General features: G+C 39.6%; 1 protein-coding gene across 1 annotated transcript; it reads left to right on the plus strand.

Annotated features, from left to right (window-relative positions):
* Positions 1-297: 297 nt before the first annotated feature.
* LOC147002387 (uncharacterized) lies at positions 298-17,561 on the plus strand. Its single transcript, XM_085843480.1, has 6 exons — positions 298-302; positions 507-549; positions 1,936-2,073; positions 16,102-16,504; positions 16,697-16,972; positions 17,527-17,561. Exons 1-6 carry the CDS (start codon positions 298-300, stop codon positions 17,559-17,561), a joined length of 900 nt encoding a protein of 299 aa, XP_085699606.1.
* The last annotated feature ends 1,610 nt before the right edge of the window (positions 17,562-19,171 follow it).

The raw sequence follows: 19,171 nt of genomic DNA on the forward strand, positions 1-19,171 counted from the left end.
AAGAGCATCACTGTGGTAAGAATGTGGTGTGCATTTTATAATATATTAATCTGTAGAAAATATAACATTCAGAACCTGACACTGTCTTTGCCTCTATGTGATACTATTTCAGCTCTTTACTTTTCTATAATCACAAGCTGAATAATTATTTATAGAGCAAACCATGTTGAAATTACTGATGATATCTCTCCTGCAGCATGAAATGCTGAAAAGGATCCATAGCTAGGTCGAAGATCCAATGGATAAAGTGCTTGCTATGCATGTGTGAGAATGAGAGTTTGGATGCCCAGAATCCACATGAGGTCTGATGGTCTCATGTGCTGCTGTATGCTGGGGCCCTATGGTGAGACTGGAGGTGGTGACAGAGAATCCCCTAAAGTTTACTGGATAGTTAGCCTGGGGTTTTCATCCATGAACAAGAGATCCAGCCACAATCTAAGGTTGAAAGAAGGTTGCATATTTGCATTCTAACAGCTCCCTGACAATTGTACCATTTTTGTTTCTAGGTGTTCAAAAGTGGAAGATGTCAGGTATACTTCCCGTATCAAGGTAAAATGCTTCTCTGTGAAATCGACTTTCTTATGAATTGTCTTAATTCAACAGTACTCTAACTATCCCAGTTTTATAAGGAAAGGTGATTCAGAGAAAACCATATTGTAGATGTGGAACTTTCTATCAATTGCAAGTGAGCAGTAAGTCCTTATGGGTTGTAGTGGCCCAATATGAGAATGGACTCAAAAGACATAGGGAATGGAAAACTGAGTGCAGTTCTCACATAATAGAAGATGTTTGATGTTTGACATAGTAATGTTTGCAGAAATGAATACACATTAGACTGATTTAAAAATGTGACTGTGATAATAGGCCAGAATACCATTTAGTAAGTCCAGATATTTCAATGATCCAGGAATCTCCAAAGTGCCTTTACCCTCAGCAGAATGCCCATAGTTTTATCTACCCTTAGACGCTCCTATTTCAGGATCATATATGAGAGCCTCTCTTTGGTTTCTCTCTTTCATCTGTGTTTAGACTGAGAAGAAATTGTGGATATTTAGCAATTATGTTCATCAAATTTGCCTTATGAAGAGATTAGAGCATTTTCTATTTGATTCTTATAAGGGTATGTTGAAAGTTCTTCATCTAGTTAAACAATAACTGTCCTTCCCCAGTTAGCCAGCTTTTCTAGAAGCAGAGAGTCAATTGCTATATACTTCCATATAAGTTCTTCTTTTTCTATTTTTGAAATATACATGTATATTCTTTGTGCCATATTCAAACCCTTAAACTGTTGTAGTGTTTTATTTAGATACTTCCATATTCAGTATGAGGCTACTTTATCACTATGAGATGCTGGAGTTTAGGAAACTTGTTTCTGTATAACCTGTAGCCCTAGACTGAGGTGCTGTGTGAATGATAAGTGACATTTTAATGATTTTTGAATGTGACTCAGTGGTCCAATGTGTCTCTATAAAGCAGTTCCACAGGTACTATGGTAAGGACAGCAGTGGCAATTTAACTGGCATTTATTTACAAATGGGAAAATGTGCATTTTATGCCCCCCAGCAATGGAGGAGAAAGACTGCCAAAAGAGGTTTCATCAATATTAATGATCATCTTATATAAAATGTAGAAAAATTGGCACATAATGAATTAAGCTTAGTCTCAACCGGAAGAACAATGTCCCGTGTCTCATTTCATGATTTTCTCTTAATCTAGTCTAGCCTAAATATTTTTACATCTTGATGATATCCTAGCAATTTGAAAATAGATAAGCATAATAGCAGACCTTTCATGTTTAATTATGGTTTTTATTTTTCATGTGTCAATACCCTGTGATTTCTAAGAAGTAAAGTTGATTTGAAAGCATGCACCCAAAAACAAAAGAGTTAATTTCAGAACCAAACAAAAAGTTAACTCTCTACCTTTGCTTTGCAGGAAGAATCTAGCAAAACTTTACTTAGACCACTGAAGAGGATGCAAAAGCGTTTTGTGGGTTTTTGGAGTTCTGGAGTTTATGTTTGTTCTCCGGGAGAGCCAATACCTAACACTTGTGAAGAAAAAGCATCCCTAATGGTAATTTCCCCTCCATCCCTAATGGTAATTCCCCCTCATTTGATAAGTAACATGTTTGCTTGTTATGAAGGGAAATGTTGGCTGTGTGTGCCTGTGCCTTGAGTACTGCAAGTAGTGTCAGGGAAGAGAAACCTAGCCTGGAACATTCCCCTCATCTCCTTCATATCCTCACTCCTTGCCAGGCCCTGTATTAGGCAGTGCTTCCCTACCTCCCTAATGCTGTGACCCTTTCTTTAATAGAGTTCCTCATGTTGTGGTGACTCCCAACGACAAAATTGTTTTTGTTGCTACTCCATAACTGTAGGTTTGATAATGTTATCAGTCGTAATGTCCTATCAGGGTTTTCAGATGGTTCTAGGCAACTTGTGTGAGCCTGTTCTATTCAACTCCTCTAATTGATCATGGCAGATAGGTTGAGAACCACTGTGTTAAAATGTAAGTGTTAGGAAATTAGACTATGGAAACAACAAGAAAGAAACAAAAAAAAAATGAGCATGTTTGTAACACAGTGAGGAGAATTCATAAAATGACAGAAAGTAAATAATACAGGCTCCTGGAAGGAGGTACAGTCAACATGGAAGCAACGAACATATTTGTGTTTCTCTTCTTAGATCAACTGACTTTAAGTGTGTGAATGCTTTGCATGTGTATTCTGTCTGTGTCCCATGTGTGTGTGCTTCCCACAGACATCAGAAGAGGTTATTCCATCCCCTGGACTTGATGTTCCAGAATTTTGTCAGCAAACATTTTTTTTTAATTTTTAATATTTTTTATTACGTATTTTCCTCAATTATATTTCCAATGCTATCCAGAAAGTCCCCCATACCCTCCCCCCCACTTCCCTACCCACCCATTCCCATTTTTTTTGGCCCTGGCGTTCCCCTGTACTGGGGCATTATAATGTTTGTGTGTCCAATGGGCCTCTCTTTCCAGTGATGACTGACTAGGCCATCTTTTGATGGCCTAGTCGGTCAGCAAACGTTTATGTATTACAAATCAAACCCAGGTGCTAGGCAAGAGCAATACTTGTTAAAAACTCCTCAGCCCCCTTTTCCAGCTCCTAGAGTGAATATGTTTGATATGAAAATGATTAGAAGTGTCATAAGGGGCAATAAGTATTCAGTCTTAGGATATTTTTTAACTTCCTGGACCCAGGCCTCAGCCTTCACATTTTACCTATTGAAGTCCAAAGGACTAATAGGCAGGGTGTGCACAATAGGAGGCTCGGTAAGCTGGGCACCCCTTTAATTCATGAACTCATAAAGCAAGCAGGATGGTCTCTGTCAGGTCAAGGACACCCTGTTCGTAATTGATATGGGAAGTAGGGGAAGGCAAGGTGAATTGTGGGTATCAAATGATGACTAATAGGAGTCAGTCTTCTCCTTCCACTATTTCAGTCTCAGGCATCAAGTTCAAGCTGTTTGTCATGCTGACAAGTACCTTTATCTACTTAGCCATCTCGCTGACCCTGATTTACACATTGACTGAAAATGCTTTAGCATGAACACACACACACACACAAACACACACAGAGTATATAAAAAGTGTGTGTGTGTGTGAGTGTGAGTGCATGCCTGTAAGCGTGTGCGTGTGTTGATAACATTACACACCTGTTACCCAGTGCGTGGGAGCTTCAGACAGAGAGAGATGTGTTCTCCTGGGTTTGAATACTTGCCCACTCTTTGAGAGAGGGTTCAACATTCGGGAATATGGCCAAGGGAGCACAAGGTTGTCAGTGGTAGGTTTTCATGGTTATGACTAATTGTGGTACCAGTTCTGTGTTATTTGTTTCCTGGTCTACCAGCATGTGAGAAGCAATAGAATACTACCACAAAATGGGACACCCCATTGCCTTGCTGGAAGTTACTGACTTACTTTCCCATCAGACATTTTGTCACAGCAACTACAGAAGCAAGTAAAAAAAAAAAAAAAAAAAAAAAAAAAAGCCCTCTTTTCTGTTTTAATCCCCATTAATCCCCATTGAGAAGTTATAAAGCAAATACAAGGGTCTGTTTGCAGATCTTACTCACACCACTTCCTCCACTGCCTAGTGTTAACAACTAGCTAATTATCTTAATGTAAACCCTCTAAATTGACCATTAAGAAAGGGGCAGCCGGGCGTGGTGGCGCACGCCTTTAATCCCAGCACTCGGGAGGCAGAGGCAGGCGGATTTCTGAGTTCGAGGCCAGCCTGGTCTACAAAGTGAGTTCCAGGACAGCCAGGGCTACACAGAGAAACCCTGTCTCGAAAAACCAAAAAAAAAAAAAAAAAAAAAGAAAGGGGCAGATTAGAGGTAATTATTACACCCAGTGAAATCATTAGAAACTGTGAACTTAATATTGTCAGAAACCAAACTCAAATGTTCCTCCTTTTTAGCCTGGTTCAACTTAGTTTCCAAATTAAATTTAGCTACAATATGTGATGAACCTGAGTAAATTTTGTTCTAGAGAGAACTAAGCAAGAAGGTAGAACTCAGGTAATTTTTGAACACAGAAATTCACTTGGCAATCATCTTCTAGTTCAGTGAAAAGCCGTTAGAGTTTTCAAAACTAACATTCCTACTACAAACACCTTTCCCCTAAATAGAGTTTTTTATGATGATATAGAACGTAAATAATAATGGTGAAGGATATGGTAACCACAGATTAGTTACTGTTGGCATGAAATGAAGCAACTTCTTTTATATACCAATTATTAGATCCACAATATCATGAAAGCACTGATATATGCCAGGCACAACCTAGCCAAAGGTAGTTTCCATTCTTCAAAAAATAAATTATGTGATTGAAATAAAGATAGACGCTATTTTCTGATACTAAACTTGCATAAAATCAAACTAACAGAAGACTTCCCAGAAGCCTATGTGGCAATTGCAGTGAAATAAGTATAAAATTAAAAAAAATGGACCTGAGGTAGATAATAATAGTTCTCTATTGCATGCTAAGAGAATACCCAATGTAGGTCTTTATGAAGAAGTACAGCCAGACAGGGATGACAACGACACAGGCATGTTGCAAAGATGCTAAGTAGCTTGGACTAAGGAAAAGTTCTCATGTCAATGAGAAATTCATACTTTTCTCCATTTCATTTGCATTCTAAACGGGTAACAACCAACATCTCTCTCTCTCTCTCTCTCTCTCTATCTATCTCCCCTTTATTTTAAAACTAGAATATAAATGCATAATATATATACATACATATTCATGTATATACATGTATATTCATGAATATGTATATCATGAATATGTACATCATGTATATGTATATATACATATTCATATATTCATACATATGTATAAATACATACACACATACATGGACTCATGCATGTATATATACATAAAATATACCAACCAGATGACTCAGTGGATTCATGCACTTGCCTTGGAAGCCTAATAAGCTGAATTTCATCCTGAAAAAAGGAAAAAGTCTGTAATCTCTGCACCCCTAAATCCAGATTGGAGGCTAAGAGAGTAGAACAGCCCTGAAACTCACAAGCTAGACAGATTAGACCATACAGAGCAGCAGAAATGGTCAGAGCCCCTTTCTAACTCTGTGGAAGAAGAGAGCCAGCTCCTGAAATTTCCCTCCAGTCTACACACACACACACACACACAGAAACACACAAGAGCCGGGCGTGGTGGCGCACACCTTTAATCCCAGCACTCAGGAGGCAGAGGCAGGCGGATTTCTGAGTTCGAGGCCAGCCTGGTCTACAAAGTGAGTTTCAGGACAGCCAGGGCTATACAGAGAAACCCTGTCTCGAAAAACCAAAAGAAAAAAAAGAAAAAAGAAACTCACAAGAGAGAGAGACAGAGAGAGAGAGAGAGAGAGAGAGAGAGAGAGAGAGAGAGAGAGGGAGGGGAGAGATACACAGGCAAGCATAACACAGGCAGAGTAATGTAAACACATGTATACAAACCCCTAAGATAAAGATTATTTTGAATCATGAATTTAAGTATACTGGTAAATAAATGCTGTTTATATACACCTGTTGTGTGACTAACAATTCAGGGAAATCTCTTCAGGGTCCTCTCATTTATCTTCAGTGTTATCTTCATGAATGTGGCAGATGTCCTGGAAATTTAATTTTGCATCATATGGTCCTTTCATTCTTCTTTAATAACTGGCTCAAGCATATTTACACAATGAGGAAGGGGATAATGAGCCCTGTAACACGTGGTATATGAAAGCGTGCCTATGTCTGAAAATTCCACATGCTTTGCTGTTTTCAAGTCCATGATTCTCAGTGAATCCAGTGAACTAAATTCTAACATTTGAACAGTTTGAAGACACATAGATTGCATGCTTCCTCATCCTTTCCCTTTGATCAACAGTGCTTCTTAACTTATTTTGTTGAATCTTCTCTGTGTTATATTGTTTGATGATGCAGAATATGTTTTGGAGTGTGACTTTTTCATGTAAGTATCATGAAACCTGGTACTGAAGGGCAAAAGCAGGCTGCTAAGTTATAAATTTCATGGAGGTGTAAGGAGCAACAAATATGTGGAGACCTTATTTGCCATGCCGCATCAAATCCACTTTCAACATTCATATTTCCTAAATGTATCTGGTTGAATCAGTGAGTGCTCTGGGTAGCCTATCTAAGCTATCATTATAGAATTTTTTTTCATTTTTAAAAAATTAGGTATTTTCCTCATTTACATTTCCAATGCTATCCCAAAAGTCCCCCATACTGTCCCCCCAGCCCCCTACCCACCCACTCCCACTTTTTGGCCCTGGCATTCCCCTGTATAAAGTTTGCAAATCCAATGGTCCTCTCTTTCCAGTGATGGCCGACTAGGCCATCTTTTGATATATATGCAGCTTAGAGTCAAGAGCTCCGGGGTACTGGTTAGTTCATAATGTTGTTCCACCTATAGGGTTGCAGATCCCTTTAGCTCCTTGGGTATTTTCTCTAGCTCCTCCATTGGGGGCTCTGTGATCCATCCAATAGCTGACTGTGAGCTTCCACTTATGTGTTTGCTCGGCCCCGGCATAGTCTCACTAGAGACTGCAATATCAGGGTCCTATTGGCACAATCTTGCTAGTGTATGCAATGGTGTCATCGTTTGGAGGCTGATTATGGGATGGATCCCTGGATATGGCAGTCGCTAGATGGTCCATCCTTTTGTCTCAGGTCCAAAATCTGTCTCTGTAACTCCTTCCATGGGTGTTTTGTTCCCAATTCTATGAAGGAGCAAAGTGTCCACACTTTGGTCTTCGTTCTTCTTGAGTCTCATGTGTTTTGCAAATTGTAACTTATATCTTGGCTATTCTAAGTTTCTGGGCTAATATCCACTTATCAGTGAGTACATATCATTTAAGTTCTTTTGTGATTGGGTTACCTCACTCAGGATAATGCCCTCCAGAACCAACCATTTGCCTAGGAATTTCATAAATTCATTCTTTCTAATAGCTGAGTAGTTCTCCATTGTGTAAATGTACCACATTTTTTGTATCCATTCCTCTGTTGAGGGGCATCTGGGTTCTTTCCAGCTTCTGGCTATTATAAATAAGGCTGCTATAAACATAGTGGAGCATGTTTCTTTCTTACTAGTTGGAATATCTTCTGGATATATGCCCAGGAGAAGTATTGCAGGATCCTCCGGTAGTACCATGTCTGATTTTCTGAGAAACCGCCAGACTGATTTCCAGAGTGGTTGTACAAGCTTGCAGTCCCACCAACAGTGGAGGAGTGTTCCTCTTTCTCCACATCCTCGCCAGCATCTGCTGTCACCTGAATTTTTGATCTTAGCCGTTCTGACTGGTGTGAGAAGGAATCTCAGGGTTGTTTTGATTTGCATTTCCCTGATGATTAAGGATGCTGAACATTGTTTCACGTGTTTCTCAGCCGTTGGGTATTCCTCAGGTGAGAATTATTTGTTTAGCTCTGAGCCCCAATTTTTAATGGGGTTATTTGATTTTCTGGAGTCCATCTTCTTGAGTTCTTTATATATATTGGATATTAGTCCTCTATCTGATTTAGGATAGGTAAAGATCCTTTCCCAGTCTGTTAGTGGCCTTTTTGTCTTATTGACGGTGTCTTTTGCTTTACAGAAGCTTTGCAGTTTCATGCGGTCCCATTTGTCAAATCTTGATCTTACACCACAAGCCATTGCTGTTCTATTCAGGAATTTTTCCCCTGTGCCAATATCTTCGAGGCTTCTCCCCACATTCTCCTCTATAAGTTTCAGTTTCTATGGTTTTATGTGGAGCTCCTTGATCCACTTAGATTTGACCTTAGTACAAGGAGATAGGAATGGATTAATTTGCATTCTTCTACAAGATAACCACCAATTGTGCCAGCACCACTTGTTGAAAATGCTGTCTTTTTTTCACTGAATAGTTTTAGATCCCTTGTTGAAGATCAAGTGACCATAGGTGTGTGGGTTCATTTCTGGGTCTTCATTTCTATTCCATTGGTCTACTTTTCTGTCGTTATACCAGTACCATGCCGTTTTTATCACAACTGCTCTGTAGTAAAGCTTTAGGTCAGGCATGGTGATTGAACCAGAGGTTGTTTTATCCTTGAGAAGAGTTTTTGCTATACTAGGTGTTTTGTTATTCCAGATGAATTTGCAGATTGTTCTTTCTAATTCGTTGAAGAAATGAGTTGGAATTTTGATGGAGATCTCATTGAATCTGGAGATTGCTTTTTGCAAGATAGCCATTTATACAATGTTGATCCTGCCAATCCATGAGCATTGGAGATCTTTCCATCTTCTGAGATCTTCTTTAATTTCTTTCTTCAGAGACTTGAAGTTCTTATCATACAGATCTTTCACTCCCTTAGTTAGAGTCACGCCAAGGTATTTTATAATATTTGTGACAATTTTTTTTTAATTTTTTTATTAGGTATTTTCCTCATTTACATTTCCAATGCTATCCAAAAAGTCCCCAATACACTCTCCCCACCCCACTCCCCTACCCACCCACTCCCAAACCTTGGCCCTGGCATTCCCCTGTACTGTGGCATATAAACTTTGCAAGTCCTATGGGCCTCTCTTTCCAGTGATGACCTCCTAGGCCACCTTTTGATACATATGTAGCTAGAGTTAAGAGCTCTGGGGTACTGGTTAGTTCATAATGTTGTTCCACCTATAGGGTTGCAGTTCCCTTTAGCTCCTTGGGTACTTTCTCTAGCTCCTTCATTGGGGGCCCTGTGATCCATTCAATAGCTGACTGTGAGCATCCACTTTTGTGTTTGCTAGGCCCTGGCATAGTCTCACAAGAGACAGCTATCTCTGGGTCCTTTCAGCAAAATCTTGCTAGTGTATGCAATGGTGTCAGCGTTTGGAGGTTGATTATGGGATGGATCTCTGGATATGGCAGGCTCTAGATGGTCCATCCTTTAGTCCCAGCTCCAAACTTTGTCTCTGTAACTCCTTCCATGGGTGTTTTGTTCCCAATTCTAAGAAGGGGCACAGTGTCCACACTTTGGTCTTCATTCTTCTTGAGTTTCATGCATTTAGCAAATTATATCTTATATCTTGGGTATCATAAGTTTTGGGCTAATATCCACTTATCAGTGAGTACATATTGTGTGAGTTCTTTTGTGATTGTGTTACCTCACTCAGGATGATGCCCTCCAGGTCCATCCATTTGCCTAGGAATTTCATAAATTCATTTCTTTTAATAGCTGAGTAGTACTCCATTGTGTAAATGTACCACATTTTCTGTATCTATTCCTCTCTTGAGGGGCATCTGGGTTCTTTCCAGCTTCTGGCTAATATAAATAAGGCTGCTATGAACATAGTGGAGCATGTGTCCTTCTTACCGGTTGGAACATCTTCTGGATATATGCCCAGGAGAGGTATTGCTGGATCCTCTGGTAGTATTATGTCCAATTTTCTGAGGAACTGCCAAACTGATTTACAGAGTGGTTGTACAAGCTTGCAATCCCACCAACAATGAAGGAGTGTTCCTTTTTCTCCATATCCTCGCCAGCATCTGCTGTCACCTGAATTTTTGATCTTAGCCATTCTGACTGGTGTGAGGTGGAAACTCAGGGTTGTTTTGATTTGCATTACCCTTTTGATTAAGGATGTTGAACATTTTTTCAGGTACTTCTCTTCCATTCGGTATTCCTTAGGTGAGAATTCTTTGTTCAGTTCTGAGCCCCATTTTTAATGGGGTTATTTGATTTTCTGGAGTCCACCTTCTTGAGTTCTTTATATATATTGGATATTAGTCCCCTATCTGATTTAGGATAGGTAAAGATCCTTTCCCAATCTGTTGGTGGTCTTTTTGTCTTATTGATGGTGTCTTTTGCCTTGCAGAAGCTTTGCAACTTTATGAGGTCCCATTTATCGATTCTCCATCTTACTGCACAAGTCTTTGATGTTGTATTCAGGAATTCTTCCCCTGTACCCATATGTTCGAGGCTTTTCCCTACTTTCTCCTCTATAAGTTTCAGTGTCTCTGGTTTTATGTGGAGTTCCTTAATCCACTTAGATTTGACCTTAGTACAAGGAGATAGAAATGCATCAATTCGCATTCTTCTACATGATAACCTCCAGTTGTGCCAGCACCATTTGTTGAAAATGCTGTCTTTTTTCCACTGGATGGTTTTAGCTCCCTTGTCGAAGATCAAGTGACCATAGGTGTGTGGGTTCATTTCTGGGTCTTCAATTCTATTCCATTGGTCTACCTGTCTGTTGCTATACCAGTACCAGGCAGTTTTTATCACAATTTCTCTGTAGTACAGCTTTAGGTCAGGCATGGTGATTCCACCAGAGGTTCTTTTATCCTTGAGAAGAGTTTTTGCTATCCTAGGTTTTTTGTTGTTCCAGATGAATTTGCAGATTGCCCTTTCTAATTCGTTGAAGAATTGAGTTGGAATTTTGATGGGGATTGCATTGAATCTGTAGATTGCTTTTGGCAAGATAGCCATTGTTACAATGTTGATCCTGCCAATCCATGAGCATGGAAGGTCTTTCCATCTTCTGAGATCATCTTTAATTTCTTTCTTCAGAGACTTGAAGTTCTTGTCATACAGATCTTTCACTTCCATAGTTAGAGTCACGCCAAGGTATTTTATATTGTTTGTGACTATTGAGAAGGGTGTTGTTTCCCTAATTTCCTTCTCAGCTTGTTTATCCTTTGTGTACAGAAAGGCCATTGACTTGTTTGAGTTAATTTTATATCCAGCTACTTCACTGAAGCTGTTTATCAGGTTTAGTAGTTCTCTGGTGGAATTTTTAGGGTCACTTATATATACTATCATATCATCTGCAAAAAGTGATATTTTGACTTCTTCTTTTCCAATTTGTATCCCCTTGATCTCCTTTTGTTGTCGAATTGCTCTGGCTAGGACTTAGGTAGGGAGAAAGTGGGCAGCCTTGTCTAGTCCCTGATTTTAGTGGGATTGGTTCCAGCTTCTCACCATTTACTTTGATGTTGGCTCTTGGTTTGCTGTAGGTTGCTTTTATCATGTTTAGGTATGGGCCTTAAATTCCTGATCTTTCCAAGACTTTTATCATGAATGGGTGCTGGATTTTGTCAAATGTTTTCTCCACATCTAACGAGATGATCATGTGGGTTTTGTCTTTGAGTTTGTTTATATAATGGATTACGTTGATGGATTTCCGTATATTAAACCATCCCTGCATCCCTGGAATAAAACCTACTTGGTCAGGATGGATAATTGTTTTGATGTGTTCTTGGATTCGGTTAGTGAGAATTTTATTGAGTATTTTTGCATCGATATTCATAAGGGAAATTGGTCTGAAGTTCTCTATTGTTGTTGGATTTTTCTGTGGTTTAGGTATCAGAGTAATTGTGGCTTCATAGAATGAGTTGGGTAGAGTACCTTCTACTTCTATTTTGTAGAATAGTTTGTGCAGAACTGGAATTAGATCTTCTTTGAAGGTCTGATAGAACTCTGCACTAAACCCATCTGGTCCTGGGCTTTTTTTGGTTGGGAGACCATTAATGACTGTTTCTATTTCTTTAGGGGATATGGGACTGTTTAGATCGTTAACTTGATCCTGGTTTAACTTTGGTACCTGGTATCTGTCTAGAAATTTGTCCATTTCATCCAGATTTTCCAGTTTTGTTGAGTATAGTCTTTTGTAGAAGGATCTGATGGTGTTTTGGATTTCTTCAGTGTTTGTTGTTATGTCTCCCTTTTCATTTCTGATTTTGTTAATTAGGATGCTGTCCCTGTGTCCTCTAGTGAGTCTGGCTAAGGGTTTATCTATCTTGTTGATTTTCTCAAAGAACCAGCTCCTCGTTTGGTTGATTCTTTGAATAGTTCTTCTTGTTTCCACTTGGTTGATTTTGCCCCTGAGTTTGATAATTTCCTGCCCTCTATTCCTCTTGGGTGAATTTGCTTCCCTTTTTTCTAGAGCTTTTAGGTATGTTGTCAAGCTGCTAGTGTGTGCTCTCTCTAGTTTCTTTTTGGAGGCACTCAGAGCTATGAGTTTCCCTCTTAGAAATGCTTTCATAGTGTCCCATAAGTTTGGGTATGTTGTGGCTTCATTTTCATTAAACTCTAAAAAGTCTTTAATTTCTTTCTTTATTCCTTCCTTGATCAAGGTATCATTGAGAAGAGTGTTGTTCATTTTCCACATGTGTGTTGGATTTCTATTATTTATTTTGTTATTGAAGATCAACCTTAGTCCATGGTGGTCTGATAGGATGCATGGAACGATTTCAATATTTTTATATCTGTTGAGGCCTGTTTTGTGACCAATTATATGGTCAATTTTGGAGAAGGTGCCATGAGGTGCTGAGAAGAATGTATATCCTTTTGTTTTAGGATAAATTGTTCTGTAGATATGTGTTAAGTCCATTTGTTTCATCACTTCTGTTAGTTTCACTGTGTCCCTGTTTAGTCTCTGCTTCCATGATCTGTCCATTGGTGAAAGTGGTGTGTTGAAGTCTCCCACTATTATTGTGTGAGGTTCAATATATGCTTTGAGCTTTACTAAAGTTTCTTTAATGAATGTGGCTGCCCTTGCATTTGGAGCATTGTTATTCAGAATTGAGAGTTCCTCTTGGAGGATTTTACCTTTAATGAGTATGAAGTGTCCCTCCTTGTCTTTTTTGATAACTTTGGGTTAGAAGTCGATTTTATTAGATATTAGAATGGCTACTCCACCTTGTTTCTTCAGACCATTTGCTTGGAAATTTGTTTTCCAGCCTTTCACTCTGAGGTAGTGTCTGTCTTTTTCCCTGAGATGGGTTTCCTGTAAGCAGCAGAATGTTGGGTCCTGTTTGTGTAGTCACTCTGTTAGTCTATGTCTTTTTATTGGGGAATTGAGTCCATTGATATTAAGAGATATTAAGGAAAAGTAATTGTTGCTTCCTATTATTTTTGTTTTTAAAGTTGGCATTCTGTTTTTGTGGCTATCTTCTTTTTGGTTTGTTGAGGGATTACTTTCTTGCTTTTTCTAGGGCGTGATTTCCGTCCTTGTATTGGTTTTTTTCTATTATTATCCTTTAAAGGGCTGGATTCGTGGAAAGATAATGTGTGAGTTTGGTTTGTCGTGGAAAACTTTGGTTTCTCCATCTATGGTAATTGAGAGTTTGGCTGGGTATAGTAACCTGGGCTGGCATTTGTGTTTTCTTAGTGTTTGTATAACATCTGTCCAGGATCTTCTGGCTTTCATAGTCTCTGGTGAAAAGCCTGGTGTAATTCTGATAGGCCTGCCTTTATATGTTACTTGACCTTTTTCCCTTACTGCTTTTACTATTCTATCTTTATTTAGTGCATTTGTTGTTCTAATGTGTCAGGAGGAATTTCTTTTCTGGTCCAGTCTATTTGGAGTTCTGTAGGCTTCTTGTATGTTCATGGGCATCTCTTTCTTTAGGTTTGGGAAGTTTTCTTCTATAATTTTGTTGAAGATATTTGCTGGCCCTTTAAGTAGAAAATCTTCATTCTCATCTATTCCTATTATCGGTAGGTTTGGTCTTCTCATTGTATCCTAGATTTCCTGGATGTTTTGAGTTAGGATCTTTTTGCATTTTGTATTTTCTTTGATTGTTGTGCGGATGTTCTCTATGGAATCTTCTGCACCTGAGATTCTCTCTTCCATATCTTGTATTCTGTTGCTGATGCTTGCATCTATAGTTCCAGATTTCTTTCCAAGGTTTTCTATCTCCAGCGTTGCCTCACTTTGGGTTTTCTTTATAGTGTCTACTTCCCTTTTTAGGTCTTGGATGGTTTTATTCAATTCCATCACCTGTTTGGTCGTGTTTTCTTGCAATACTTTAAGGGATTTTTGTGCTTCCTCTTTAAGGTCTTCTACCTGTTTAGCAGTATTCTCCTGTAATTCTTTAAGTGAGTTATTAAAGTCCTTCTTGATCCTCTACCATCATCATGAGATATGCTTTTAAATCCGGGTCTAGTTTTTCGGCTGTATTGAGGTACCCGGGAGTGGGTGGGGTGGGAGTGTTGCGTTCTGATGATGGTCAGTGGTCTTGGTTTCTGTTAGTAAGATTCTTATGCTTGCCTTTCGCCATCTGGTAATCTCTGGAGTTAGTTGTTGTAGTTGTCTCTGGTTAGATCTTGTTCCTCAGGTGTTTATGTTAGCCTCTATCAGCAGACATGGGAGACTAGCTCTCTCCTGAGTTTCAGTGCTCAGAGTATTCTCTGCAGGTAGGCTTTCCTCTTGCAGGGAAGGTGCCCAAATATCTGGTGTTCAAACCTGCTTCCTGGCAGAAGTTGTGATCCACTCACAGAGGTCTTAAAATCCTGTGGAGGGTCCTGTGTATACCTTACGGGTGTCCGCAGACTCCACGCCCAAGGTACCCCTGTGCTGGTGTGGAGCAGAAGGGGCTTGTGTCCCTGATCAGGCTGGGTTTTCTGCTTCCCTAATTAATGCAGTCTCAGGTCCCGCAGGATTGGATTGGAGCAGACGCTGTGTTCCACTCACCAGAGGTCTTAAGATCCCGTGGTGGGTGTTGTGGGTAATTGGCAGATGTCAGCCGACTCTGCACCCTAGCTACCCAGGTGCTGGCCGGACCGGAAGGGCACATTATGAAATTTGATCACTTGTTTTGTGACCAAGTCCACTGGGCAAAACCCCTGCACAGCTTGGAATGAATCCCTCCGATGTTTGAAGTCACTCCGTCTGTACCTAGATGATGGTTATGTTAGTTACTTTCTATGGCTGTAAGAAAAGACCATGAGAAGACAACTTCCAGAAGAAAGGGTGTGTTTGAAGTTGGGCTCATGGTTCCAGTTGGATGCACACATCACCATCATGGTTCAGGCAGCAGGCATGGTACTGAAGCAGCAGCAGAATGATCACATCTTGACCTACACAGGAAAGAGAACTTTGCAGAATAGGCCTATGCTAAGTTTCACAGAGGCTAGAAGCTTCCAGGACTAGGCCTAGGTTATCACTCAGATGGAGGTATTAAGCATCAAAGATTACAATTACACCTAGTGCATAAAAGTTACTTCAACATAGAGTTAATAGGTGAGATTTTAGAAGGCCTATATAGAATCCATACATGGAACTCAGCAATTTCCCTCTGCTGTAGGTATTGAAATACTTTATTCACGCATTCACAATTCAGCTCCACTGTTCTGATATCCCAGGTATCTAATGGACAACTGTAGAAGATCATTCATTGGGGAAGGGTTAGTGTAGTGCAGAAGAGAGAGGTTCATTTTGTTCTCAAAGCACCTCACTGTCCTATTCACTTCATCTGGCTGGAATTTAAAATTCAGGTCATAAAGACAGGAGAGGACACATATTGTCCTTTCTTTTTATATCTTTCCATTTTGCACATAATGATGATGTTAGGTGGCAATGAGCAGAAGAAAGGAAAGCATAACCCTAAGCAGGTCCCCATTAAAGATTTCTAGATACTCTGGGCCTTTTACTCATCATGCAGAAATGAAGCAGAAGTTTCTGAATATCAGAGAGTGTCCTTAGTGATGAAGTGGGTCTGGATACAGAAACATTTTGGGGACTATAAATTGAGATTCTGATTAGCAGACAGGTGATAAAATGAATAAAACGAGTGAAACTTTAAATCAAAAGTAACATTGCCAATTTTCCTTATAGGTGCGAGGAAATGAACCACCTATCTTCCTTCACATTCCTAGGAAGCATAGCATTCATGTGCTTGAGGCTCCTGATGACATTGAGCCAACTCAATCCACAAGTGCTGCTGACAGCAGGGCTCCTGCTGATGCTGAACCAAATTCTTCCACCTGTGCTGCTGTCAATGGGGCTCCTGCTGATGTTGAGCCAACTCTTTCCCAGTGTGCTCCTGACAGTGGGGACCCTGCAGTCAGTGAGCCAACTCATTCCACCTGTGCTGATGACACCAGGGCTCCTGCTGACATAGAACCAACTCCTTTACAACCTGCTCCTGATAGTGGTGCCCCTGCTCATGTTGAGAAGATTCCTTCCCCAAGTCCTGTAAACAGTTCTGAATCTGATGAAAAATATGACTCAGAAACAGGTAGTGACATTGTGCTGGTTTTCATAACTGATTCAGATTTTTACATGGAACATGCAAGGGACACACCCCATTGTGACCCAGAGCCTACTCCTGGTACCTGCACTTGCTATTCCCTAGATTCCATTGAAAGAACTGACCTGAATGTTCTGACATTGTCTCGAGCATAAGACAAGTATGCTATTCTTTCTTCAGGTGAGGAACCCAGTCCTGTTCCTGACCTAGATGAAGATCTAGCTGAAGTTTTTTATGACGCTTTAGAGTCAGTGGATCACACTAGCCATAGCGAATCCACTGTCTGGGAACATGGTTTTCCTTGGGACCCAGATAAGCTACTGCTGCTGGTAATGCCCTCAATGTGGTTTCTTACATTCTTGTTATCAACGATGGCATGGATGAGAATTCGAATTTGGCAAGCGTGGTATGAAGAAAATGGCCAAGGACCTCCCTCCAACAGAAATGATAAACCGGGTAAGGTAGACCACAGTGGTTGCTTAAAATAGATGAACTTTTATTTTAGATTGAAAAGTAGATCTCTTTGGTACTAATAGTCATGATTAATACATTTCATGCTATTTAAGCATTACCTAGAATCAGAAAAAATTGTTTTCTTTTCCCAACTTAATGAAAATACTTCACATAGTTAACAAAACCAGTTTAGACCAACACAACTTACCATGGTACTTGGTTGACTCCCATCCTGGAATGAGGAAAATTTTTTTTCACTCCCATTGAAAACCTTGTGTTTTTTGAATGGCTAAGCAGAGAAATCTTCCTGTTAAACATTAGTGTCTATTTATCTCTGCTCTTCTGAAGTCTGATTTGTGAGGATAGTATCAGCCTGGAAACAAACATTCCAAAGGAAGCAACATCTGAGAATATAATTAATAAACAAGCCTCCACCTTCTCACTGTTTCTCATTACATTGATCCTGATGATAATGACACTGCTGCTGCTGCTGCTCCTGACAATGCCACCAATGATGTGCCTGGTGATACTATTGATAATTCTTGCTTTTCTTCTAGATGCTGCTGGAGCTGAACACTCCAACACACACTGACATACCTAGACAAAGTCAGTGAGGAAGAAGCTTATTATATATATGTAAATATATAAATTTTATATATAAATAAAATATTTTATCTGATAGAAGACTGAAGTCAAAAAATTATTGTTTTATTGGAGTCTCAGTTGTGCCATGTGATATTTTCTGGGAAAATGGTTTTTTTTTATGTTTTTATTTTTTACTTTTTGGTTGTTGTTCATGAGATTGGTCCCTACGTGGGGCAGTCTCTGGATGGTGCTTCCTTCAGTCTCTACTCTGAACTTTGTCTCTGTAACTCCTTCCATGGGTATTTTGTTCCCACAGCTAAGTAGGATCGAAGTATCTACACTTTGGTCTTCCTTCTTCTTGAGCTTCATGTATTTTGCAAATTGTATTTTCGGTATTCTGACTTTCTGGGATAATAGCCACTTATACAAATTGAAAAGGAAGAGGTCAAAATATCACCATTTGCAGATGATATGATAGTATATGTAAGTGACCCCAAAAATTCCACCAGAGAACTCCTAATCCTGATATGCTCATGGATTGGCAGGATCAATATACTAAAAATGGCTATCTTGTCAAAAGCAATATACAGATTCAATGCAATCCCATCAAAATTCTAACTCAATTCTTCAACGAATTAGAAAGGGCAATCTGCAAATTCATCTGGAATAACAAAAAACCTAGGACAGCAAAAACTCTTCTCAAGGATAAAAGAACCTCAGGTGGAGTCACCATGCCTAACCTAAAGCTGTACTACAGAGCAATTGTGATTAAAACTGCATGGTATTGGTACAGTACAGAGAAGTAGACCAATGCAATAGAATTGAAGAGCCAGAAATGAACCCACATACCTATGGTCACTTTATCTTTGACAAGGGAGCTAAAACCATCCAGTGGAAAAAGACAGCATTTTCAACAAATGGTGCTGGCACAACTGGAGGTTAACATGTAGATGAATGCAAACTGATCCATTCCTATCTACTTGAACTAAGGTCAAATCTAAGTGGATCAAGGAACTCCACATAAAACCAGAGACAGTGAAAATTATAGAGGCAAACGTGGGGATAAGCCTCAAAGATATGGGCACAGGTGAACAGTTCCTGAATAGAACAGCAATGGCTTGTGCTGTAAGATCAAGAATTGACAAATGAGACCTCATAAAATTGCAAAGCTTCTATAAGGCAAAAGACACCGTCAATAAGACAAAATGGCCACCAACAGACTGGGATAGGATCTTTACCAATCCTAAATCCTTCCTTCACCGGAAGGAGCTTGTGCCCCTGGTCAGGTCTGTTTTCTGTTTCGCTTAGGCTCTTTTTACTGAGCCTCACTGCATCATTTACCTCCTTTAGGGTCCTGGGCACCTAGACATGCACACTTTATGACATCAGCTCCTAGGCCTTCTATAAGGAAAGCAAAATAAAAAATTCAGTTAGTTTATAAATACTTAACCATTGTCTCTTTTGAAGTACTGTATCGGATACTTTAATGTGACTTAGTAAAAGAAAGTACATACATTTTACTTCATTGTATGTGCTTAACTTTTGTAGATTTATATAGAGGAGTATTTTGCTGCTGTGTGTTTTCTATGCACTGTGTGCTAGAATTGAGTGGGGAAT

Source organism: Mus caroli, unplaced genomic scaffold (genome assembly GCF_978045245.1).
Source record: "Mus caroli unplaced genomic scaffold, Mus_caroli_1 scaffold_10, whole genome shotgun sequence".
Taxonomy (NCBI): domain Eukaryota; kingdom Metazoa; phylum Chordata; class Mammalia; order Rodentia; family Muridae; genus Mus; species Mus caroli.

Bases quoted from the DNA above. Each gene is read 5' to 3' on its own strand.
- LOC147002387 (XM_085843480.1), top strand. The intron at 550-1,935 runs GTAAAATGCTTC...TTTGCTTTGCAG, and splicing joins GGTATACTTCCCGTATCAAG to GAAGAATCTAGCAAAACTTT. The intron at 16,505-16,696 runs GTAGTGACATTG...TTCTTTCTTCAG, and splicing joins AAAATATGACTCAGAAACAG to GTGAGGAACCCAGTCCTGTT.